This window comes from Miniopterus natalensis, chromosome 12 (genome assembly GCF_054644295.1).
Source record: "Miniopterus natalensis isolate mMinNat1 chromosome 12, mMinNat1.hap1, whole genome shotgun sequence".
Lineage (NCBI taxonomy): Eukaryota > Metazoa > Chordata > Mammalia > Chiroptera > Miniopteridae > Miniopterus > Miniopterus natalensis.
Window position 1 is genome coordinate 62095289 of NC_142092.1, and position 26228 is coordinate 62121516.

At 47.0% G+C, this 26228-nt stretch overlaps 1 protein-coding gene across 2 annotated transcripts in view; it reads left to right on the forward strand.

Annotated features, from left to right (window-relative positions):
• Positions 1 to 26228, forward strand: part of ASTN2 (astrotactin 2) — a 694472-nt gene that overhangs the window by 199506 nt on the left and 468738 nt on the right. For both annotated transcript variants that reach the window (XM_087822856.1, XM_087822857.1), the window contains exon 4: positions 9087 to 9239. In XM_087822856.1, coding sequence (XP_087678982.1) covers positions 9087 to 9239 — 153 coding nt within the window. The remainder of the gene's footprint in view (positions 1 to 9086; positions 9240 to 26228) is intronic.

The window sequence follows — 26228 nt, forward strand, 5'->3', positions numbered from 1 at the left end:
GACTACAGTCAGTTGTGATAATTACATTAAATGATGGCTATACTTACCTTAAAATAAAACCTGTCCCATTATAAAGATTCCATAAACGGTAAACATTATTACTATTATGGTTGTGATTACGTGGCTAAGGAGATAATCGTGGCAAATTGGGATGGCATGTTTAGGTGAACTTTGCTGTAAGAGAAACCAGAGATGTTCAAGGTAACTCTTTGGAGGGAGAAGTGAAACCAAGAGGAAGTTAAATTTCTGGGGAGGAAAGGCGTAGGGGTAAGAGCATGGGACTGTCCCCTCTCTGCCAACCAGCAGCCAGAAAAACAACTTCCTCTGGCTCATAGTGATGGAGCTACACCATCAGCAACAGATATACATCTTCCCAAGTGCTTGCCACAGTAAAACTGAAATTCATGACCTGGTGATTGATCCTTGAGAGGTCGAAGCACAGACTCGATGAGTGTGACACAGCGCTCTGTGAAAGTAAACAGAGGACTGCGAGCAGGAGCTGTATTTCCAGGATCCGTGTTGTAGCCATATCCAGGTCCCAGGTTATGGCTACGTCCAAGGCAGAGCCATGATGGGCATGGGCTGAAGCAGTGGAGACCGAATCCCTGGGTGTTACAGGGGCCAGGGATGGTGTAAAATTTATACATGAGAGGACAACAGGGAATTAGAGTCCAATCTTTATCAAAGGCCATGAGTTATCCAGTATAGAAATGGAGATCTTAGCCTGTATTAAGCTTTGACTTGGTGCACGGCCCCCATACAAGCTTATCTCAATTAAGCTGGATAACAGTAATGATAATAAAGGCTCTGCTTTATTGAGTGCTTAATCCATTTGGGGTTCTGTGCTAAAACTTTGCATATATTATTGCAATGAATTAAGTGGAAAAAACCTACAAAAACTCACAATTCTTGAGGGACGTTTATGCTCAAGGTTTTACAGATGAGGAACTGGGGCTTAGAGACGTTAAGGAGCATACCCGCTGCCCAAAAGTCACATAATGTGTAAGTGACAGAATGGAGATTTAAACCCAAGTTTGTCACACACCCTGTGTATCTGAGCTAACAGTAACAGGTGCAGGAGAGGAGAGTGAGACTGGAGAGCAGGACTCTCAAAATAGCCGGGCTTTTTGAGCTGGGATCTGGGTGAGTCAGCTCGGAGATGGATTTCCTGGGTAATAAAATAGTCTCTCACTTTAAGCTGTAGCAGAACCAGACTCTGTGGCATTTTCTCCACAGTCCTCACCCCTGCCGCCTGCTGATGTTTCTCTTTACCTGGTTCCCGTAGTCCTTAAGGCTCGGCAGAGTCGGCATCTCCTCTGGGAAATTTCCAAAGCCTTTTTGCTCACAGAAGGAATTAGAGGACACGTTTTCAGTGTTCTTGTCACATGTCTCTTTCTGTCTGGACATTTAGCAGTCTATTTTCATTGTGTTGACCTGTGTCTTCCAGTAAACAGCGTCACCTTTGAAAGAAGGGGCAGTGTTCAGCTCATCACGGTGTCCCCAGTGTCCACCTCTGACACAGTGCTCAGTTATGGTGTTGGATGAAGAATTCCAAATGTGTGACATAGGTGCCCTCCAGTGACAAGGAGAGCTGAGCCACACGTATGGCCTTCCTGGGCATTTACAGAGGGATGAATCTAGGAGAGGAAACGGCTAGTGACTGTGAGTCCCGTCAGATTCTGGGCATGCACAGGCCACTGGATTGGGTGGAAAATCCAGATTTGCCATGACTGATGCCTTAAGATCTTTTGGGCACTAATAATAGTAACTCTCATCGTGAAAATCCTTACTTTGTACCTGGCAGTGTGGTAAGCATTTTAACATTTTATTTAATCCAAAACCAGCTTGATGAAGTTGGAATTACAAACCCCACTTTAACACTTGGAGAAGCTGAGGCTCCGCGTAGTCCAGTGATTTGCCCACATCTCTTAGCTGGTGAGAAACAAGCCTGACATTCCAAGCTGTGGCCGATTCCAGCACCCTCTCCATAGCCGGGCCTTGCCACCAAGGCGGTAGTAAGGGACCAAGGAGTCTTTGTCCCAGCCTCTCTAGTCACTGTACCCTTTCTCTCTCTTTCTCTCTCTCTTTTTTTAAAATACGTTTTTTTGTTGATTTCGGAGGAAGGGAGATGGAGAGATAGAAACATCAATGATGAGAGAGTCATTGATCGGCTGCCTCCTGCTCACCCCTCACTGGGGATCAAGCCTGCAACCCGGGCATGTGCCCTGACTGGGAATCGAACCTTGATCTCCTGGATCCTAGGTCGATGCTCAACCGCTGAGCCAGTGCCAGCCAGGTCACCCTTTCTCTCTTGAATGGACTTGTTGGCCTGTCGTATCAGCTCCAGCCAGACCTTTGAAAATCTTCTCTGCTTCTCCAGCTCTGTAAAATGGGAGGTTGTAAGGACAGCGTTATTTGAAAGAGGCGTAAGTGCCTTGCAAACCAAAGAGTACAGTTCCTGCGGTCACTGCACCAATCTTATTGAAAGCATATTTTGTTCACATTTAGAAGGACAGGGCCAGGGCTGTGGGGCAGGAAGAATCTTAGAGACGTCTGTGTCCTGGTTAGGGACAGTGGAGCCAGCTCCAGAGAACCTGGAAGGGACCGTGTTTTTTAACAGAACAGAGGGAAATATCACTGAATTTAATTCGGTCATTCAAACTCGATGCAGCTCTGCCGCAGAAATTGCGAGCACCCTACAGGCCTGCAGTATCCACGGCCAGGCCCCAGATCGTGGACGTAAGAAAAGGCGATTTCTACATTTTCCAATTTGTACTGGTGGCTGTTTGTTCATTTGTCTTGTCTGCAGGCACTTGCTTGAAGATAAGCTCTGCCAGGCATCAAAGGTTTGCGAAAACATGTGCGAGAAAAAACTACAAAGTGAGAAAATTCTATCCATCAACGTTTTATCCCTGAGATTGGGAAGAGGTGGCCATTTTTAAAAATGTGTTCTTAGGTTTTAAACGTGTTCTGCGGGTAGAATATTCTCATCTGGCTGAGGAACACTGGCTGTTTTCTTTCTTATTTTAATTTTTTTCTTGTCATGAAGCAGTGACTCCTATGTGAGATGGAATGTTGGGGTCAGTGACTGGACTCTCACCACTTCCAAATTTCATGTTTCTTTGCATTTCGATCAGGTCTTGCCAGCTAAGGTGTACTTTAGGACTGAGCTGTCTTCTTATTTCCGTCCTTCCAACCCTGGCATTTGAGTGTGTGCAGCCCAAAGCCTGGGGATACAATTTGAGGTCTGTATTAGGGTTCTTCAGAGAAACAAAACCAATATGAGCTATAGGTATAGATTGGTGATATACATACATCCCATCTCTCTCTATAGAGTTGACCCTTGAACAACCTGGGGCTTAGGGATGCTGACCCCCTGCACAGTAGAAAATCCACAGATAGATTTTGACTCTACGTATTTATTGAGGGGAAAAATCTGTTTATAAGTGAACCGTGATGATCAATCTCTCTATTGATTGATTGATTTTAAGGAATTGATTAGTGTGATTGTGGAGGCTGAAAAGTCCAGAATCTTCAGGGTAAGCTGGTCCACTGGAGACCCAGGGAAGAGTTGATGTTGCAGCTCGAGTCTGAAGGTAGTCTGTTGCAGAATTCCTTTTTCTTTGGGGGAAGGGTGGTCTTTTTTCTGTTAAGGCCCTCGACCAATTGGATGAAGCCCACCAACATTATGGAGAATAGTCTTAGCCTTACTCAAAATCTAATTTAAATGCCAATCTCAACTAAAAAATGCCTTCACACAAAAGTCTAGTATAATGGTTGACCAAATGTCTGGGTTCCATGGCCTAGACACGTTGCCACATACATTAAGCATCATAAGAGCTGAGGCCAAAATTGTCCTAGAATTTGGGAAAACAGGGGGAAATAGTGGAAATAGGAGACCTGAATGAGAGTCCTTGGTCTGCTGCTTATCTTTATCACGACTTTGTCTCTTGGTGCTCCTATGCTCCCATCTGAATAAAAGGGGAAAGATATACCCCCTAAAACACTTTCCGAAGTGGATATTTTATAATGAAGATGGCTTTCAAAATGAATGAATGAGTGAATGGACTGACCAGTCATGAAGCTGAAGGGGGAGAGAGAAGGTGAGCACTTATACCTTCTGGACACTCTGTGAGACAGTTTATGCACATAATGACCTTCAATCCTCCAGTGACCCCGCAGACATGTACAGAGGAGGAGACCAAGGGCTGTGAAAGAGAAGGGGGTGACTCAAGGTTACACAATGGCAGAGTTTACATTGGAGCCCTTTTTACTTGCACTGGACAGTATGGCCAACTAATGCCCACGTGCGTCTTGATTCTCTGAACCTAGTTCTGTAAGGAGACAGACGGGGAAGTTGGGGCATGAGCTGAACTTAGCGCCTCCAGGTTGGACAGTCTTGACCATCGACACTGAGCAAAGTTCCTCTTGCGTGGCTGGTCAGCTGCCAATCATGATGAGCCCCTGGCTCCAGCCAGGGCCAGGTTGCCTGGGGCAACTTGCCCAGATGATTTAAGAGGCGCTGGGCTGTCAGCGTCACTTCTCAGGTCACATCCAAACTCCAAGACCGAGATATCCATCTCCACCCACCAGGCAGGCCAGAAAGAGCATGTGTAGGGTGATAACAGCGCATGGGCCCATGTCATCAGAGTCCCCGTCACCTGGATCGAAATCCTAGCTCTGCCATGTCTAAGCTGTGCGACCCTGGGCGATGATCTACTTCTCTGAGTCTCAGTTTCCTCCTTCCTGAACGGCAGCTAATGATGCTTACCTCGCAAGGTTGTTAGGAGGAATCAGTGGGAAACCACAGGAAATGCTAGGCTTCTTGCTTGGCAGAGGCGGTGTTCAGGAATTGTGGGTTTCCTTTCTATGTAGCCTGGGTGAGTCTAGAAAACTTAAAGAGGGTGATAAAGGTGATACAGGAACTTGGACCTGAACTCGTGTGAGGCTTAGTGGTAAAGCACCCCAGGCTGCGAGCGGGGGAGAGGAGCAGGAGAGAGCTTGATTGCAGGATGGCCGAGGATCAGTGTAGGCGCAGCACGGAGGGCCTGTCCTGCAGGGTGGGGTGTCACGCAGGAGCTGGCCTGGTGTCTGGAAGCCGGCACACCCCTAGCGCCTTGGCAAAGACACTCGGGGGACACCTTCCTTTGTTTCTTCCTTCATCGTCTCCTGCCTTCTCTGTGCCCCCTCTTGTCCTCCCTGTCCCTCCCTGTCTTCTCTCTCCCAGAGTCTTCCTGCCCTGTCCTCTCCTCTCCACGGGTCCATACCTCTTCCTGCCCTATCCCCTGCCCTGCGTTATCCAACACGGTTTTACTTTCCGTTCTTGCCTTCCCTTCCTCCGCTCTCCTCCCTCTTCCTCTCCTCTGCGCTCTCTCTCTCTCTCCCTCTCTCGTGGCTAGGGGACCAGGACCAGGCCTTCTCTGCTCAGGCCCCAGTGGTTCATTCTCATTAAACTTGACAATCTCTCATATGTCAATTAGAGAGAGGCGGCTCCCCCACCCCCTCCCTCCCCCTCCCGGGCCTGCCGCGATGCTCAGATCGAGCACCATCTGTTGCATTCAGCCCGGCGGCGGGGCGCGCGTTCTGCCGCTCTGGGGAGGCAGAGCTCCGCGGGTACCAGGAGGTAATGTGGCTTGTTTGGACAACTTGATACATTGATATTGATAGAGCTACCGAATGGGATTGGGAGGGCCGGGGCGGGAGGGAGGATGGCACACAGGAGGAGACAGGCCATGGAGGGCTTTGCACAGGCGCTTCCCCCTCTCAGCCTGTCTGGGCTGCTGGCACTGTCGCCGAGGTAAGAGCAGCCAAACAGATGGAAGGGATTTGCTCTAGTCGGGACCAGAAAGCCCCGCAGCTCAGGGGAGCAAACCTTCCCTCTCCATGCGTCTTCGTATTCCCCCCCACCGCCAGTCACATCTGTATCAGCTTGGGAGAAAGGCAAGCAGAAATAACAGGACTGGGAGAAGCTGACCTTCAGGATTTGCCGAAGGTCAGAGCCATGATGAAAAGGGTTGAGGTATCATCAGTCCAGGTTCTAGATGGACGAAGAAAGCACCTTTACATGGGGTTTTTAGGAAAAGTTCAGTGAAGCGACTATTGATAGAGGTATGTGCAGAGTGAAAAAGATCGACCTGGGGCATCGAGGAAACGGGGACAAGATTATCAGGAAACCGCTTCCCACCCCTAGCACTGCGGAGGGGCAGGGACAGGAAAGGGTTTTACTGGAGCCTGTGAGAACGGGGTCTGTGGAAAGGGGGCAGAAGCTGTGATGGTGGAGGGTCCCTGTCTTTATCAGAAATAGGACATAGACAGGAAAGGGCCCCAGGCTGTCCTCTCACATCCTGCAGAGCATCCCGCTGGGCACACCCAACTGGTAGCCAGCAAAGAAGGAGCCATGGAGCACCCAGAGGGGGGTCTGCGTCGATCAGCTCATTGATATTAGCCTTCCTGTCCACACAGTGGGCATCAAGAGGGGTTTTTTTTGTTGTTAGTTTTTCACCATGGTACCTTGTATTGGGCTGCATGTCTGTGTCTCCCACAAATTTATACGTTGAAGCCTTTACCTCCAACGTGACTGTGCCTTCGTCTGCCTGGGCTGCCACCAACACGCCGCGGCTGGTTAGGGTAAACAACAGGGTGGATGCATTTTCTCACAGTTCTAGAGGCCAGAAGTCCAGCGTGGGTGGGTTCTGGCTTTTAGACAGCCGTCTCCTTACCCTGTGCTCCCATGCATGGCCTTTCCTTAGTGTGTACAACCGAGGGAGTTTCTCTTCCTCTTTTTATAAAGACACGAACCCTATAGTTAGGACCCCGCCTGTATGACCTCATTTAATTTTAATTATCTTCTAAACACCCTATCTCCAAACACACGTCACGTTGGGGGTTAAGGCTCCAAGCCATGAAATTTGGGGATACATAGTTCAATACACAGCAGGCTGTGTACTAAGTTACTCTAGATTTTTGACCACAGAATAGCATAACTCTTACAACTTTGGGCAAGTTACTCTGCTATCTGGGTGTAAAGCATCAGGATTGGGCCTGACAGTGCTTGTCAGAACTGGACTGTAGCCGCTCACTGGAGGGCTCTGCGTCACAGGCTTGGAGGAGGGTCCCCAGGATTGTGATCTTGCTCACCTTTATGTAGACTTGACTGAGGTTATCTGGGAGAGAGAGGGCAAGACAGGCAGGCAAGGAAGTGATAATGCCACCCCATGGCTTGTTTGTATTGACATTTGTCTTTTCCATAGCAAACATGAATCTGCACTGTCTCCCCAAAGATGGGGCTTCTCGCAGAGCCAATGCCCAGACCTGCCTTCTGGGTATGAGCAGCCCTGCAGACACACTGTCTCAGCTGATGCAATTTCCTGGGGAAATAGGAGCTCCTTAGACATCGGTGTTGGGATGCTCAGAAGCCTTTCTTGACCAGTCTAGTGAAACCCCTTCAAAGAAACAGAAACTTTTGGCTTGTCCCATCTCTTGGCATCAGACAGCAAGTAGCCCCAACTGGAGAAATTTCCTAGGTTCTGAAGACATAGATGGAGGGAGGGCCGCGCTTGAAGATTTCAAAGTCGGGCCTCTCTTTGGGGATGTCTCAGAACAAAGGCACTGAGGCCACTAAGCCATGTTCCTTCTCTTCTTTCTCCTTGCCTTTTATGTGACCTCTCTCCTTCCTTTTCAAGCTTTTCTGGTGTTTTTCCTTTTATCTTCTTTTTTTCTCTCCCTGACTGACCTCACTTTTTCCATTCTCTGCAACTTTCTACTATTTTCAGTTCTGAAGTTTTGTGGAAATGTGGCTGCTGACAAACCATTGGACAGTATTGATACAAATGGAACATTGGACTAGGAGTTGGAAGGCTGGACTTTGCCACATGCAAGCTTGGAGTGAGTTGTATGCCTCATTGCAGGGGGGCCTTAATTTTCTTAAGTATATATACTGAAGTAAAATGGGGATATCATACCAAGTGATCTACATATCACGATACCAGAGTTTTGTCTCCCAGAATGTTGTTTGACCCATTCTGCTGTTCACCTTTAGTGCCACTGTTTGGGTTCAAGCCACCATTGCCTCTGGCTACTGCAAAAGCCTCTGTACCAGCCTCTCTCGTCGCCTCTGCTCGGATTGTCCATACTTTTGTTTACAACTTTTAACAAAGGGACTTAACTTGAACATGCCAATTTTCTGTTTAATACCTTTCAGTGTTGAACTTTAGCCATTAGGATACAATCCATACTCCTGAGCGCGACTTACAGGGTGATCTGACCTCTCCAGCCAGCCTCTTTGCATCCTCTCTTTGCATGCTCTGTTCCAGCTGCACTGAACTCCTTTTCATCTCTCAGGCACCATGCTCTGTGGCTTCAGATACTTGCACATGCCTTTCCTTCTACCCAAGGCACTCTTATCCCAAATCTGTTTTAGTAACCACACCCTGATCCTACTTTCTTTGCTCATTCTCACTCATTCTTAAAATTGCAGTGAAGATGTTGCCTCCTCCAGGAAGCCTGCCTTGACTCCCAGAATGGGAGAGATGACCCTTCTTGCTGCTCCTCTTACTCTCTGTACTTCCCTGACAGAGGTTTGGCACAATACTACCCAGTTCTGCATTCCTTGAATCATGCGTTGTGTCTGACTTTTCACCACCATATCACAGGGGTTGGAGGAAGTGCCTGGAACATAATAGGTATTCAAGAAATAAGTGCGGCGCCTGACCGGCATGGCTCAGTGGTTGAGCATCTTCCTAGGATCCAGGAGATCATGGTTCAATTCCCGGTCAGGGCACATGCCCGGGTTGTGGGCTCGATCCCCAGTACGGGCCATGCAAGAGGCAGCCGATCAATGACTCTCATCATTGATGTTTCTCTCTCTCTCCCTCTCCCTTCCTCTCTCTGAAATCAATACAGATACATTTTAAAAAGAAAAGAAGTGAGTGCGTAAGCCAGTACATTCATCTGTACTGGCACCTGCGGCTTCTGTCTCATCCCTGGGTCAGGGAGGGAACTCCAGGGACTCCGGGGAGCCAGGCCCAGTCCTCCAGGGACTGGGGGTGGATCAAGCCCTAACCTCAGCCCCATTGCCCACCCTGTAGCAGCAGCTGAGGCGACGCAGGAGACAGTGGAGTCCCTGATGCAGAAGTTCAAGGAGAGTTTCCGCGCTAACACGCCCATCGAGATCGCTCAGCTGCAGCCAGCGCCGCGCAGCGCCTCGGCCGGGAAGCGGAAGCGGAGGAGCAAGTCCCGAGGTAGGCTCTGCCACCACCTCCTGCCAGGGCGTCGCGGGGCCCGGGCTCGGCTGGCACCAGAAGGAGCCGGAGCCCGGCCCCCTTCCCTGCTTCCCTGTGCTCATGGGACTCGTGCCACTGTCTCCCTGATGGATCGTCTCGGCGGAGGCCTTGACACTGTGCCTGTGCCCCTGGGTGTCGAGCTAAGGTTTCTGAGCCCAGCCGCCTGTCTGCGAATGGGGATGTGTCATCCGCCTTTCAGTGGTTGAGAAGATTTGCAGTACTCTATGGAAAGTGCCCATCCCGGGGCCTGAGCAGGGCTGATGCTCTTTCAGTTGAAGCTGGTGTCATTTTGGGGATGGCAAGAGAGGCAGAATGTTCTCATGCGGGGACCCTCAGGCTGGGATCCCCAGCAAGGTTCCAGCTCATTCTTTCACAGCCTGAAGAGTGTGGTGGTCAAGGGCAGGAGCTCTGTAAATTACTCTGAGCCGGATTCAATTTGTGTTCACATTTGAGTTTGCATTTGCATTTCTGTTCAAATTCAAATTAACCAGCAGTGTCACCTTGGCGGGTCACTCTGCTCCTTCAAGCTATGTGCCCAGCTCACCGGGTTGCTGTAACATCTTAGCACACAGCCCACTGTGCAATGGAAAGTAGATCTTCCCTCCCCCTCCACTGCCTCCTCCCCTTCAGTCCTCCTGGTCTCACCACCTCTTTTTTGTCCCGCTCCTCCCCGTTCCCCCTCCCTCCTCCTTCCTTTCTCCTCTGACCCTCTGTGTGACTTTGTGGATGGGACAGATCCCTTCAGCACTGCCCGATTCCCAAATCTCATCTCATTTCTTTCAGTCCACGCAGTAGCCTCCAGCTGCTCTCTCCTCTCTGCCTCTCACTTCTCCAGTTCCTTTTGACTTGGCTCTGATTACGTCACTGCTCCTCTCTCCCGGCTTCAGGGGTTGTCCAGCCCCTTCAGAAGTGCTCAGGCTTATGAAGAGGACCGTCAGGGCCTCCGCAGAGCTCTGATCTCTCTGCCGTCTCTTCTAAATCCATTTTTTCCACTCACTCCCATGTTCTTTTCCATACCATTCGCTCGGCCCCAGATCTCCCTGTCTGGACCCTGTGAATAATTGTTGTCACCTAGTGACACTTATTCCAAGCAGCAGGCTAAATGCTGTATATATCTTCGCTCATTTGCTCCTCAGCAACCGGAAGAAGCAGGTACAATGGCCCTGGCCAGTGTGGCTCGGTTGGTTGGGCATTGTGCTGTGCATTGGGAGGGCTCCAGTTTGATTCCTGGTCAAGGGCACATGCCCAGGTTACGGGCTCGATCCTCGGCGGGGCACGTGCAGGAGGCAGCCAATCGATATTATGCTCTCACACTGATGTTTCTCTCTCTTCTCTCCCTCCCTCTCTAAAAATCAATAAATTATTCTTTCTTTTTTAAAGAAGCAGATACAATGATAATTTCCATTTTACAGATGGTATCACTAAGGCCCAGATGGCTCAATAACCTGGCCAGAGGGATACCCTGGTGAGCACTAGAGCCAGGAAGAATTAAGCAGTCTGAGTTCCAGACTTTTTAATGAGGCCACTGTGTTCTATGCTAGCGAAGCCCTACTGTCTTTCCAAATTTCACTTGAATGGCACATTTCCATGAAGACATCACTAATGGTCACAGTCAGAAGTCACTCTGAATTCTCGCCTGCGTGACTTCTCCAGTATCTTTATACATGTGTTAAACACTGATTTCATGTTTTAGTAATATGCTTTTCTTTTGTATGGCTCTCTCCTTAGCTAGGCAGAGAGTTCTTTGAAAGCGGGAGTTATCTTATGGTTTGATTCACCTTCCCATTTCTGGGCCTAAATCAGTGCCTGAACACACGGTAGACACTGGCTATTTGTTGAGAGAATGTCTATGTCTTAATCCTGTGAAGTGCTGTATCCATTGAAAAATCAAAATCTGCACATTATGCTGAGGTCTTAAATCAAGGCAGAAGTTGATGGTGAGGTCCCTTTTTGGAACTCATGTGGCCAACCCCAGGTTGAACCATTTGAGTGATAAAGAACAGTTTCTTTGAGGTCAGCAATGTCTGGGTGCTAATCCCAGCCCAGTCAGGTTCCACTTGCATGGTTTTAGAAGAGTCATGGGAGGTGTCCGAGCCTCAGTTTCCTCTCCTGTAGAATGGGGATGTGAATCCCTACATCAGAGCATTGCTGTAAAAAATTTGATTAAATGATGAGTGTAGACCACCTTGGAATGCTCAGCTAATGTTTGTCAGGAACTGAATAAATGCCATCATTTTATTTGTTCTGGGTGGACATTCAGGGTCACCTGTAATTTTGCTCAGCCACACCTATCCATCTTTCTTCCTCCACCATTCACCAAGAATCACCCTCCTTTATCTCTCCCAAAACAGCTCCCTCTTCTTTACCGGCCTGAATTTGTTTTCTTAGTGTCATATTCTAAACACTTTTTATGTCACCGAATTCTCCCCTCAAAAGTTTCCTTTTATGCACCACAGCTGTCTTAACGAGGCCCCTATTATTCAGCATCTGGGCTCTTTCTAATAGTTCACCATCATAAACAGTAACACATGGAACATTTTTTCTTTTTGGCATAAAACTTGGCCTTTACTTTGGAATCTGTTTCCTTCTCTTAGAGCAGAATTTCAGAATCAGATTATTAAAGAAAATCTGTTGTTTGACTTAGACTCTAATTAGATATCAAGTTATTTTAATTTACAAGTTAAATGGGGCCTAAGAAAATGCAAGAAGAAATTCATTTTCCCGCTAAATGCATCTGCGATCTGTCCTCTCTACCTTTGTCACCATTATGTCCGCTGCCACCTCTCAACTCCCACTTGCAACTGTACCCTCCTTGAGGTGCAGCCTCCCTGAAGCAGCCAGAGTAACCTTTTCAGAAGCATGCACCAGATAAGGTTACTTTTCTGTTTAAAACCATTCCCTGGTTTCCCTTTATCCTTAGAAGACAAGCCGAACCCCTGGCCCTGGCTTCAGACCCTGTTCCATCCGGGCCTGGCTCCTGCCCTCTTCACTCGGTTGGCATTGCCTTTGCTTCAGCCACAAGGACTTCCTTCCTGTTGCAAGAACACAGCAAATGGTTCTCCGCTTTGCAGTCTGAGAACTGCCTGTCCCTTCTCCTTCCCAGGCCTCTTCTCGCACCCCAGCTGCTCTCCTGGCTGCCCGGCCCCTTCTCACCTTCTAGCTCTCAACTCCAATGTTAAGTCCTCAGAACTGTCTTCCATGCCCACCCCAGCCGACGGTCCCCTCCTCTCCACCCTCAGCCTGCTGCTGTTACACCCCCCTTTTGTACTTCTTCCATAATATTAGGAACTAAAATTATTTTTATTTGTTTGCTTGTTTACTATTTTCCTCTCTAAAATATGTTTCATATTCTTAAACCAAATGCAGAAAAAGTGTCTAATGAACATTTGTTGAATAAATGAGTGTATTAACATCAAAGATCATTGGAAAGTGGCCCAGTTTTATAACTTGCAAGTGGATGTTTAAGAGGGATCCAGGATAAACCAAAGCCTCCTGGTGCCGACCTCCAGGGAGCCCTGTTTCTCCTAGAAACAGACTCACTGACGCATAGTGGATTAAATGTGTTTAAGAGGATGCTGTTAAAACAATTTTTAAAATGGCTTAATAACATTGAGCTTGTGAGTTTACTGCCAGGTTGGGTAAGGTTTTTGCAACAGAGTCCAAGAAGAGTAGGCACCAGCCCTGCAATCCGCAGCTCACACACCCCCACCAAGGGTCCTCAAGGTTTTCTTGGACAAAGCAACTTCATGGTTAATAAAAGTTTTGGGGATTTGCACATGGCCTCTTTCTCTTGGGAATTTCCCAATGTACCTTAGACTCTTGAAGACCCTGGGAAGTCCTTTACTACGGAGAGCTGGATTTCTTTGTTTACCTCTATGCCTGCAAAACCATCCTCACCCCAGACTATCCTCCCTGGCCCCTACCCCCGGAACATTTATTAGCATCTTGAAGAACAGAAGCGAACATAGAAACACAAATTTGGAAGTGCTCTGTTAGCCCACTGATCATCAAAAATCCCAGATACGGTGTCCTATATCCTCAGTCTTTGTTTTAAAAAAATATTTTTTATTGATTTCAGAGAGTGGAAGGGAGAGGGAGAGAGAGACAGAAACATCAGTGATGAGAGAGTCATTGATCAGCTGCTTCCTGCATGCCCCCCACTGGCGATCAAGCCCGCAACCTGAGCAGGTGCCCTGACCAGGAATTGAGCCTCGATCTCCTGGATCCTAGGTCAATGCTCAGCCGCTGAGCCATGCGGGCTGGGCTAAATCCTCAGTCTTTTACTGTCTCTCTCCCCTTCCTGCCACTGAGGTGGCTGTGGGCCTTCTGGCCCAGAGCGGGAGCACCTGGCCTCTCTTGGCTTCATTAGGCCTCGTGCCCAGCCCGTGGTGCCCAGAGGTAAGCAGCAGAATGAGTAGCGGAAAGCTGTTGTCATGGAATTAAACACGTGGCTGAAGGCGGCTCCAGTGTGTTCTTGTAGCTATGGCTTCCTCCCGAGGGGCCTGGTGGATGCAAAACGCATCATCCTTAGGCAGACAGGAAGGCCGTGGAGGACTTGGCGGCTGCCTTTGTCTTCGCGGTGGGGTTTTATGGGGCAGCTGTTGGGTAGCCACTCCCCTGAGTCCATGAGCACTGTAAAGGAGACCTTGACTTTCAGATAAAACAGGGTAAGGCTTCCTGGGATGTGAGGATGGGATTCCTGAGGTTCGGTGGTCTTTAAAAGCAAGAATTTGTATTTGAAATTCAGTTCAACCATTGGCTAATGGAATGATCTTAAGCAAAAGGAGCTCTGTTTAGCTTCATTTTCTCATCTGTAAAATACCAAAATCATGTGTAGGTTGTGAGAGAATGCCTGCAAAATGTGTGGTCCAGTGTCTGGCACACAGCTGACCCTCAGTAAAGAGAAGCTAATTTTCTGGTTGTCGTCAAGGTCCCACTCATTTGGCTTCCGGAGGCGCACACATCCATCCCCTGTGTCCGGGCCATTGCCTCTGGCATGGCTGAGGTTTCATTACCCACCGTCGTATTCTTGCAGCGGCCTCTTCGTCCACAAACCCATCTTCCATCCTGACGGCTGGAGTGATCTTCTGAAAACACACTAAATCCATGTCACTCTGCTGCCCAGAACATTTTGCTGATATTCTGTCACTTGCATTGGAGGCTCCTGCAGTGAAGGCAGATGAGAATCAGCATACCCCAGAGAGTCTGCAGCTGAGCTCAAAAGACATTTGTCAAAGTCCCAAATCCCAGGTTCTATCTTTAAAAAAAAAAATCCATGACATTCTATTTCATAAAATATGCTTGTTTTAGTCTAAATTATTAAATTATTTGTCAGTTGAATTATTTAACAGTCTCTCAGGTCTTAAGGTGACATGGACATCCCAGGAAGAACCATCCTATGCTGATTATCCTAGGATGGTAATGTCCCATCGTCAAAGGGTGTCCATAGGACCAAATGAGATATTGCCGTAAAGCACTGAGCATGGAGCCACATTGAACCCGTGGACTCTGTTACTTTATTGTTTACTGCCTTTATCACTACTATTTTATTATGACTATTAATTTTGTCAGGATCATTACCCATTAGGGATACATTTACCCAGATTTAGAAGCAAGAATCTATAGTATGAAGGGCATGTTGTTTAATAGGATTTAAAAGTAGCCATAGCCTACTACACAAAGCTCCTTTCTCGCCTGGACTCCAGCCTCCCTCTGGCCCCCTTCAGGCCCTAAGCCACTGTATTCTGCTGCCTCCAGAACACTGGCCATTTTCCCTTCTCCCCATACGCCTCCCAAGTGTGTGCACCGATCACTCTCTACTTGAAATACCCTCCTCTTCTCCCTTCTCTCTTCTTCAGGCAATAAACTGATCCTCATTTTTTCAAAATTCAGTCTCAAAGTCTTCTCTGTGAAGACCCCGCACACACCCTAAATAAGCTGAGCGAGCCACTCCTTTTCTAGGCACTGGAATGCTACCTTCTGTCACAGCACTAATCGTAATCAGTCCAGCGTAAATACATGTGGACACACCTGTCTCCCTCTTTACTTTGACAGTCCTGCGATGGAAAGGACAATGATTTATGTCTCTCTGTATCCCAAATGCCTAACGCAGAACTGGCATAGAATAGCACTGCCTGAATGGAAGAATATATGAATAGATGGATGGATGGATGAATGGAAAGATAGAAGGAAATAGTTGAGATTTCCTGGTATACAAAGGGTTGACAAGATGTGGTGCAATGAGCATCTGTTGAGCATTTAGTATGTTCTAAGATCTGTGCTCATCAAGTATATCTCATATAAAAACTTTCCCACATTTCATTCTACAAAAGAGAAAATTGAAACTTAGGTTCATTTACTTGCTGAAGTGAATTCAGAGCCCTGACAGAGCCAACAGTTTAGTTCTTCAAAGACTTGAATTTTAGTCTTAGCTGGTCAGACCTAGACCTTTGAGTTGTGAAATTGCAAGCACCTAGTCTAAATACTGGAAAGAAGTTGTAGCTTATCTTGCACTGGCAGGTGTTAGTATCTGTGCTGCTATGAGGGTGTTTAGGAGCTACAGGGTTCTGGAAAGCGAGGCATCTCTCTCTGAGCAAACAGTCAGGACTGGCCCCTTACGGGCTGCCTCTGGCCCCAGGAATCCAGTGCCATGTCCTCAGCAGAGGCAACCCCAGTGGCTATGTCACTGTCCAGTGCTCCATGAGATTTTAAGGCACTCACTCAACATTTTCAGTGTGTCATATGTGTATAAGGTGTGCCACCCAGATCTCAGCCCCTCAGCACTCCATGGTGTAGTGAAGGGCAGGGTGTTGGCCATTTGCACTACAATGGGATACTTGAGAAGGTGGTGTGGGCTGGCCTGGGCTGCCTCCTAGACTGGGAGACTCATTAAAGGGGGCTTCACAGAGGAGGTGGGCTTTGAAGAATGCATTCGTGTTAATCAGGAGAAGGCGTTGCTGGCAGAAGAAAGACAATACAGGAAGGCACATGGGAGTGACACTGTGCAGGGCATTATGGGAATATCTGGGGAAAACTGTGAACAAAGAAGATGCTGGTGAGCTGGGCAGACACCAGTTCCGCCGCAGAGACAGGCCCTGGAACTCCCCGCCAGGATTCCAGGCTGTGCCCGCACCCAGAGGAGAGGCGCATCCCGGCTGCTGATGCTCCCTGGTGGGTGAGCCCGATGGATGTGCTCCTTTATGCCGAGACACTGGCCTCAGCGTGCAGGCAGATGTTAATATATTTTTTCCTGTTTATTAGTACCTGGCTATAAATTATTCACTTACTTGGGGAAAACATTCAGAAACATTAATGGCTTTAAATCATTTGCCTTATCTGGCTGTTGCTGTGCTTAACTATCAAACAGGCAGCCAACAGGACCCCTCCTTTATTCCTTTGGTCCCCATCTTCGTTCCCCGAGCCCTGTGCCCCCTCAGCAGCCTCCCCTTCCTACCCAGGAGCTTGGGCGGAGCTCGCTGCCCCTTTTGCCAAAGGAAGTTCTGATACTGACTAATCAAAATAAAATTCAACTTGAAACCGTGAGGGAGTTCGAAGGATAGGAAAAAGACTGGATAGACCCCAGGTACCTGGAGTCTAGCCCCAAATCTATGGTGAGAAACCCCTTTTCTCTACCTCTGTGCCATTTCTCCAGCTTGATTTTCCTCCCTGTCCCATTGCCAGATGCCAAAAACCTGCCCGTCCTTCAGAATCTTAAGGACACTTTCTCCATGAAGTCTTTTCAAAATTTTCCCAAATAAAAGCCACACAAACTTCCTCCAAACTTTGATAACCTTTTCCCCATGCTCCTTATGATATTTGTCATTTATTACCTTTCATTAAGGTAATTTATGGCCACTTCTCTTCTCCCTTAATTAATTCCTTAAGTACAGCGACTGTTTCCAGGTCAGGTCTTGCGTCCACATACCAGCCTCGTTCCTGACAAAGAGCAGATGCTCAGCGAACACTTGATGAATTAATGGACGAGTAGCCAAATGGGCTGCATGATCTTGGACAAGACCTTCCCTCCCCAGGCCTCAGTGTTCCCATCTAAGAAGCCGCGTGGCTTTGTGGAAAGGAGCTCAGGCTTTGCAGTCAGGTCCAGGTGGACACATCTGCCAGCTCTGCCTCTGACTTGCTGATCTTTGAGAAGTGACTTAACTGTGCTAAGTCACCGTGACCCAAGCTGCTAATTGTACCAAGAGCCTCGTTAGGAGGGTAGGAGTTAATGTATGCAAAGTGCTCCACAGGCCACACCGAACACAGTAAGTACTAATGAATCCTGGCTGCTAATTTGGAAAGCAAAGGTGATGGGCTAGATCCTTTCCACAGGCCTCCCCCAACTCAAATGGTCTTTGATTATAAATCTGATTGGGAGCATTTATTATCTCATGTGAAGCCTTGTATTTGGAGTCAGAAAACTTGATTTGAACCCAGCTTTTACCTTCAGTGGGTCCTCCAGCAAAGGGCTTGATCTTGGGAGCGTGCTTTAGGGGAATGTGTTGGAATGCTATGGAAATCCTCCTTTAAAGCACTCCACAGATTCACTGCCTTCTAGAATCAGAGCCTTGGCATCTTCAAAGATGGGGCATGACATGCATATTTGATCTGGGAGCCTTTTGCCAGGGGCCCTGGTTTTCCTTTTCTTGACTTTGGGCTCCTCCTAAGAGATGCTGCCAGGGCCGGTACCGCTACTACCCAGCCATCCCCAGGTCGTGTTGGGCTGAGGCGTAGGAGAGCTGATTTGTAGTCCAAGCACACAGCTGCTTCCATAAATCTTCCCTGATGTGTCTTTCAGAGAAGTTTGCGTTCCTGAAAATGTATGTCTCCTCCAGGCGGTTTTCTTTGTTCATCTGAAATACGTCAGGTGGCTGTCAGTTCATTCTGCCTGGCCTGGCCTGGCCTGGTGGAGAGTCAACTGCAAACAGCCTTGAATGCAAGGCTCTGGACAAGGTCCTGGTGGCTCCTGCGGACACCACTCTGGGATATTTCCTTCATTAGAGTGGTCTGGTGTTCTGTCAGTGAGAGTTGTGGCAAATGATCACCCTGAAACTTGGTGACTTAATACAGCAACCATTTATTTGGCTCTTAATTCAAGCATTTGGATTGGGCTCAGCTGGGCTGGTCTTCTGGTCTGGGAGGGGCAGGCTCATCGGTCCTAGGTCATGTACCTGTGGGCAGCCAGCTATCTGAGGCTGGGTAACATGTGGACGACTCCAAACACAGCAAGAAAAGGAGCTGCAAGGCCTTTGAGGCTTAAGTGCAGAAGGCACACCTCATTCCTACTTCATTCTGTGGCTGTTAGAAAGTCCTGAGGCCATCTCAGATTCAAGGAATAGAGCAGGGTGGGGAACGCCCTGCCGAGGACCCCACGCTGCCCGCAGCATCATTTGGTCTGGCCCTACCAAGGCCACGCAGGCGAGACTGGAAATTCAATAAATCTAGGAGCTTTTTCCATAGCGAATTTTTAAGTTGATAATTTTGTATGGCCCATGAATGATGTTACAGATATCCAAATGGCCCTTGGCAGGAAAAGCTTCCCCACCCCTGGAGTAGAGGAATAGACTTCATTCCTCAGAGGAAAAAGTGACAAAATATTGGGATGAACTGTGAAACCTCTAAGTATTGATATTCTGTGAAGCCTCTATTTTCTGGTAAAACCTGGGTTGATCCTCACACGCTTATAAGTTAACACAATCATTCCCACTTTGTGGATGGGAAAACTGAGGCTCAACTATGTGACAAAACCATAATGTGTTACAGCTGGTCAAGGGAGGGCCCGATCTCTGATCCTAATCTTTTTGTAGCTGATATAAAGACTGCAGGCACACCTTGTTTTATTGCCCTGGCTTTATTGAGCTCCCCAGGTGTTGTGATTTTTACAAACGGGAGGCATGAGCCTCCACCAGCTAGAAGGCTACGGCTGGCTTTATTGCCGTGGTCCGGGACTGAACCCGCAATATCTCCAAGGTATGTCGTATACTTTTTTGTACCTCTGCTACCTTGCCTGTCTTCAACAGTGCTAAAGAGGTTTTGACCTCAGGCCATTGTTAGTGAGACACAGCCTGGCTTGTGGTGTGTGGAAGAGCAGTAGGTTTTGATCCTGGCTCCATGTTTTCAGTAAAGGACCAGTTAGAAAATATTTGAGGCCTTGCTGACCAAGAGGGAAACTTGAGGATAGTATGTAGGCACTTATATAATGAGAGAACAGTTTTTCTAGAAACTTTTATTGATAAAATTCAATATATAATAATAAAGTACCGTTTTTTTATAATAAAGTTCTAATGAAATTGGAATTTCTGACACTGAGATGTGAATTTCATATAATTTTCACATCTTAACATACTCTCCTTTTGATTTGCTTTAACCGCTTAACGATGAAAAACCCTTCTTAGCTTGTGAACAGTACAAAAACAAGCAGAGGGCCAGATTCCGCCTGCAACCTCGCCCACCCCTCACCCCTTCCCGCCAGTGTAAGGGGGCATTTCAGATTTGTACTTGGAGAATCTTAGATCCATATTGCTGTCTACTTGCTGCGTGACTTTAGGCAAAGCTTTCATGCCTCAGAGTCATTGTTGCCTCAGGCTGCCAAGCACATGCTAGGAGGACACAGCTTCCAGCATCCTCTGAGTCCATCAGAGATGGACGTGAATTTCAAGGTCCTCTCATCTGACCTGCTTGTAGATGTCAAGCATGGTGGAGGGGAGGCCTCATCCAAGCCACAGACAGGAACCAGCAGCCAGGAACTAGAATGGAAGTCCCCTGGTGTACACAGTTGCCCTCTTTTCATGCCATTCAAACATGTAAAATCATGTGGGCCATGTAACTCGCAATGGAATTGACTGTTGGGGAGTTGGGATAAAACACATTGTTGGAAGCTGGTAGCTTGGGTTCTTTTCTGATTCAACTGTAATCAAATGGTAAGACTCTTAGAAGATTTTTGCAAAGAGACGCTTTGCATTTTCCTGTATTTGGGATAGACATGATTAAATACGCCGAGGATGTGGGATGAACATGGTTAAACATGCTGAGGATGTGGGGTGGACATGGTTAAACATGCCGAGGATGTGGGGTGGACATGGTTAAACATGCCGAGGATGTGGGGTGGACATGGTTAAACATACCGAGGATGTGGGGTGGACATGGTTAAACATGCCGAGGATGTGGGGTGGACATGGTTAAACATGCCGAGGATGTGGGGTGGACATGGTTAAATATGCCGAGGATGTGGGGTGACCATGGTTAAACATGCCGAGGATGTGGAGTGGACATGGTTAAACATGCTGAGGATGTGGGGTGACCATGGTTAAACATGCTGAGGATGTGGGGTGACCATGGTTAAACATGCCGAGGATGTGGGGTGACCATGGTTAAACATGCCGAGGATGTGGGGTGACCATGGTTAAACATGCTGAGGATGTGGGGTGTAGGGCAGGAGCCTTTAGCGGGAGTTTTCAAGCTGCGCTCCAAATAGACATGCAGGGGAAGGGGGGTTAGGGGTGTTGCTGAGTAGCTGGGGCTCTTTCAGCTCCTAGTCTATATGTATATATTGGGCTTCAGTGTTTTGGGAGAAAATTCCAATTCTAGAATACATGTTTTTAAATACAGAAATGCTTTTATTTGTAACCAAAACTCCCGTTCCTATATGGAAAGAAAGCTGGCAGATTGTGTAAACCTTCCAGAGCATGGCACCAAAGCTGATGGGGTCCTGCTTCCTTACACACACACACACGCGCACACACACACACACATGCACACATGCACGCACGCACGCATACCACACGCTGGCTGAAAGATAACTTTTTAAATAATTGTAAGTTCATCTCAAAAATGAAGGAAGGCAACTCCCCAGGAGTCAGGAGTAAGAAGGAAACGCGAAGCCTGGGCTCTGAGTTCAGGAGCTGATGTCGTGGTGACGCAGGTGGGCAGCAAGGTGGGCGGGAGGAGAGTGAGGAGAAAGCCAAGGAGGGAAGAAATGGAAGGTGACGTTGCAGCAATAAGCCAAGAGATCAGTGATCACAGGAAGTGGGACATGCCTGTTAAAGTTCAGGGACGGATTGTATTAAACAAAGCCCAGCTATATGATGTTTAGAGATCTCCTAAGACATAGGCACAAAAGTCTGACAGTGAAAGAAAAGGAAAAATATATACTAGCCAAGTACTCATCAAATGAAAGCTGGGGGAGAATATAAATATTTGGCAAAATACTTCTGGAAAAATGCCTTTGGAATCTTGGTAGGGATTGCATCGAGCCTATAGATGACTTTGGGCAGTATGGACATTTTAACAATATTAACCCTTCCAATTTTTGTTTAATATGTCTTTATTGATTTCAGAGAGAGGAAGGGAGAGGGATTCATTGATCGGCTGCCTCCTGCACGCCCCTGACTGGGGATCGAGCCCCCAGCCTGGGCATGTGCCCTGACCGGGAATCGAACTGCAATCCACTGGATCCTAGGTCGATGCTTAACTGCTGAGCTTCGCTGCTGGGATGAATCCTTCCAATTCTTGAAGACAGGATACCTTTTAATTTATTTGAGTCTTTTTTGATTTTTTTTTTTTTTTTTATCGTCTTGTAGTTTTCAGTGTAGAGATCTTTAACCTCTTTGGTTGAATTTATTCCCAGTGTTTTATTGTTTTTGATGCTATTGTAAGTGGAATAATATTCTTTATTTTCCTTTCAGATAATCTACTGTTAGTATGTAGAAATGCTACCGATATTTGTACGCCAATGTTGTGTCCTGCAACTTTACTGGATGTGTTGATTAGATCTGAGGTTTTTTTGATGGAATCGTTAGGATTTTATATATTAAAATCATGTCATCTGCCTGGCCAGTGTGGCTCAGTTGGTTAAGGGTCATCCCACGTACCAAGAGGTTGCCAGTTTCGTTCCCAGTCAGGGCCCATGCCCAGGTTGCGGGTTCAGTCCCCAGTAGGGGGCGTGCAGGAGGCAACCCATTGATGTTTCTCTCTCTCCTTCTCCCTTCCTCTCTGTCTAAAAAATCAATAAAAACATTTTTAAAAAACTAAAAACAATTAAAAAATAAAATCATGTCACCTGCCCTGGCTTGTGTGACTCTGTTGGAGCATCATCCTTGGCTCCAAAACGTTGGGAGTTGGATTCCTGGTCAGGGCACATGCCCAGGTTGCGGGTTCAGTCCCCAGTTGGGGCAGGTGCGAGAGGAAACCGATCGGTTTCTCCTCTCATATTAATAATTCTTCCCTCTCTCTTTCTCCTTCTCTCCCTTCCTCTCTCTAAAATCAATAAGCATGTCCTCAGGTGATTTTTAAAAATCATGCCATCTGCAAAATAAAGGTGTGGTGGGTTTTTTAGGAATAAAAGTATCATTAATTAATTACAAAAAGGATGGTTCACTGAGAGACAAGTGAACTCTGTGCTCACATCCAGGAACAACACAGCTTCCAAATGTGTAAAGAAAACAACTGAGAGAAGTGCAACAGGTTGATGAATTTATAATCAAAGTGAGACATTTTACAGAGATCTTCCTCTTAGATCAAGTAGGCAAAGTAATAATACAGATAAATTGAACTGTATTATTAAAAATATAATCAAATGGGCACCTATACAATTCTGTCCCCAAGAGTCAGAGTTTAATGATTTTTCTCAGGAAGTGAGAAATTCTCTTTATAGGTCTTGACATCTTATAACTTCAATTTTCCAGCTTTGGCCCCATTTCATGAAATTTTATTTTATTTTTCATGATGACTCTTTGCAACATTGATGACTAAATGTGGTTTAATTTTTATCTCTGTGCAAGACGTTTTTTTCAACCAGGGGTAGGAGGGGGAAGCAATCTGTGTGCACTGCGTTTATGTAGATTTTGCTTTCTGTGGGGGAAGGTATTGTGGAGCAGTTGTGGTTGAAAGAGAACACTGCCAGAAAAATGGTCACTGTCAAGACAAAGGGGTGGGGTTTCGTTTCAATCCCTATGCCTCATATTCCTCCTTCAGGCCATAGACATAGTGCATTTATTAGGATAGCTTCCGGAAATACAAAGGCCCTTTGTGTGGTCTAGTTTTGAGGGTTGGGGGAATGACTGCCTCTGTTAGCCGGGTGACCCTGCCAACGCTGTTGTCTGAGAAGGGTCGGTCTGATCCCCTTCAGTAGAATGTTGTGAGGTTAGTCGCCGAGTTCGTAGAGTCCAAGATGGGGAAGGATCTTGAAGAAATTCTGCTTTCAGGCGGGACTACATGGAAATAACAAGATCTTGAGCTAGGTAGTTACGCTGATAATTACAGCATCCCAGAAAGGCTAGGCTCTGGTAGATTGTCTGGCCTCATTCTCACTAAGACCAGCTTCTGTGTCCCCGGCACACCCCCTGCCTAGGATGCATCCTTCCTAACTTGTCTCTAGTGCTGCTGTTGCTGCTGCTGAGTCCCATTTCCCAGATTCCAGCCCCTCCCGCTGCATCCCTGTGTGTGACCCCCAAGGTGACTTTCATTCATCCTTCAGCTGAGTGCCTACCTGGTGTGAGGCACCCTGCTGGGTCCTGAGATGGCAGTGGAAAGCCAGACCCACGAGGCCCCTGTCTCTATGGACTCAAGGTACAGAGGAGGAGACGGACAGGCGATCCATCAAGCAAGGAAGCGTTCAGGCGCAACAATTACAAATCGTTGCGAGTGCATCGGAGGAAATGACCTTGGGGTTGACCATCTGAGGTGCCCACCAGGCCTGCAGTGAAACCAGTCAGGCCTCCTGTTCCTCGCCTTGGCTGGAAGCCATCGCTGCCCGTGACCCCCCAGCCGAGAGAACATTGCAGGAGGCTCGCATCCCGAGTCAGTGCCATGGTCTGTTTTTATTCCATTTCTTACTTTGGGATAGATATCTGATGGGGAACAACAGCAATGATTGCTGCCTATTTTGTGCCAGTCAAGGCTGTAGGTGCTTTCAAACGTGTTGTTGTAACCACCCTTCTATAACCCTATTTTGTAAAAGAAACGGATGTTGAGAGACATGAAGTTAAGTTGCCCACAGTCCATGGTGGAGCCCAGGTGTGAACGTCACCCTGTCTGTCTGCTCTCAGCCGGCTGTCCTTGCTCCTGCATCGGAGCCCTGCCCGGTCACAGAGCTTGCCTCCGGCGCTTGCGTTCACACCGGCTGTGTGAGGCTCTGCACACACGCAGGCCTCCGGGGTTAGACTGAAATTTGGCAGCAATAAAGGCAGCCACACAGAAAGGGCCCTTCCCTGAATCCCCTAATCACCCTGGTGGGATTTGCATTCATTTTTCTTGCTTAATTATTATTAAGAATGTGCCATCTGTGTAAATGAGATTTTATGATTTTGCTGTAAACTTTTGTGCAATTTAGTTTAAAAAAAAAAAAAATCTAACCTTTATCTCATTTTGTGATGGAAAATGTTGGTTTGATGTACGAGGCCTAATTGTCCCCACCACGTGTTAGAAGCCCAAATGTAACTAAACATTAAGGTTAAGTGATTATATCACAACTTACTTGGTTTGCATTTTACATCCAATTGAAAACACAAACCCCTCGCCTCATTAATCCTTGGCAATCCAATTTTTCCCCCCCTAAATGAAATGATACTTTTGGGACACATTTATATCCTTTTAACAGCCGCCTGACAGTTCTGCTGATGGAGTTGGTGTCCAACTTTGTTACTGGATAGTGACAACTTGCCCTGACGGATATGTGTACCTAATTATCCTCTCGCAGTTAGATTTAATTAATGCTTACCCTCGTCATAATCTTGCAGCTCGCAAGCCCTCGCTGCAGGAGCCGTTAATGGCTAAAGGATTTCTTTTTGAGCCAAGAGAGACTCCAAAAGGCTTTGTAAAAACCCTTATACTTTTTTTTAAGAGGGGGAAAAAATGCATCCAAGCCTGTTTCATTTCTTTCCCTTCCCACATTAGTGCCACATGTGGATGGATTTGAGGCCACCTGTGGGGAAGGGTTGTTAAACCTAATTTCAGACTAAGTATCACTAATATGAGCAGCTCCAACAGACCCACAAGGAAGATGTATATTTTTTAATATCTTAGCTTAGAATCGACGTGTCTTTGCTTCATTTTGTTTATGCCTCTGTGCAAAACATGTATTTGTGTGTTTTTCTAACTAACTGTCTCCTCAAATGCCACCCCAGCGTTCAGTAATAAATAGCTAGACGAGAGAGGAGATATTAAGAAGAAATGACAGGGGAGACAAAGGGAGTTTGAAGATAAGATTTGGAAAGAGATTATTAGGAAGATCGTAATAAGGAGAGGGAGTGTATACTTATAAAACCCCATTGGATGGGTATACTTTGCAAATAACCTGCCCCAGTCCATGCTTGTAAAATATTCATGTGCCGTTTGCTTTTGAATATCAGAATGGCAATGCCTGTGTTTGCAAAGAGCCTAAGGGCTTACAATTTTCACATCAATTATCTGAGGTGATCTTTGCAATAACCCTGGGAGGTGAGCAGAGAAATGTTCACAGATGAGGAGACTGAGGCCCAGAGAGGTTGAGTCACTTGCCCACAGTCACACAGCTAGAAAGTAAAAGAACCTGGCAGTGAAGCCAGAGCTTCTCAAGCCAAATCCAGGGCTGTCTTCACTACCTAGGCCACCTCCCTTTAGGTTTGAAAGTGCAGGCAGGGAAGATTCCTCTTGCTAAAGCATCAGCAGACTCTCAGCTAAAAGATACCATCTGAGTTAAGAGTAATACGATGCTACTTACTTTAACGATTGCATGCAATATTAATGATCGTTATTACTGTGTATTTTTACGGGAGAGTTTATCCAGTAAGAACTGAGAGGCCTCCGGTAAAATGTGGCCACTGCTTACATGCCTTGACCTTGAACCCCAGAGAGGCCTAAAATAAAATATTCTAGAAATTCAGGATTGTGGAATGGGAAATGGGTACTTAGAAATCACCCATAATGCTGATGAGAAAACTGAGGCATAGAGAGGGCGTCCGTGAGTTAATGGGG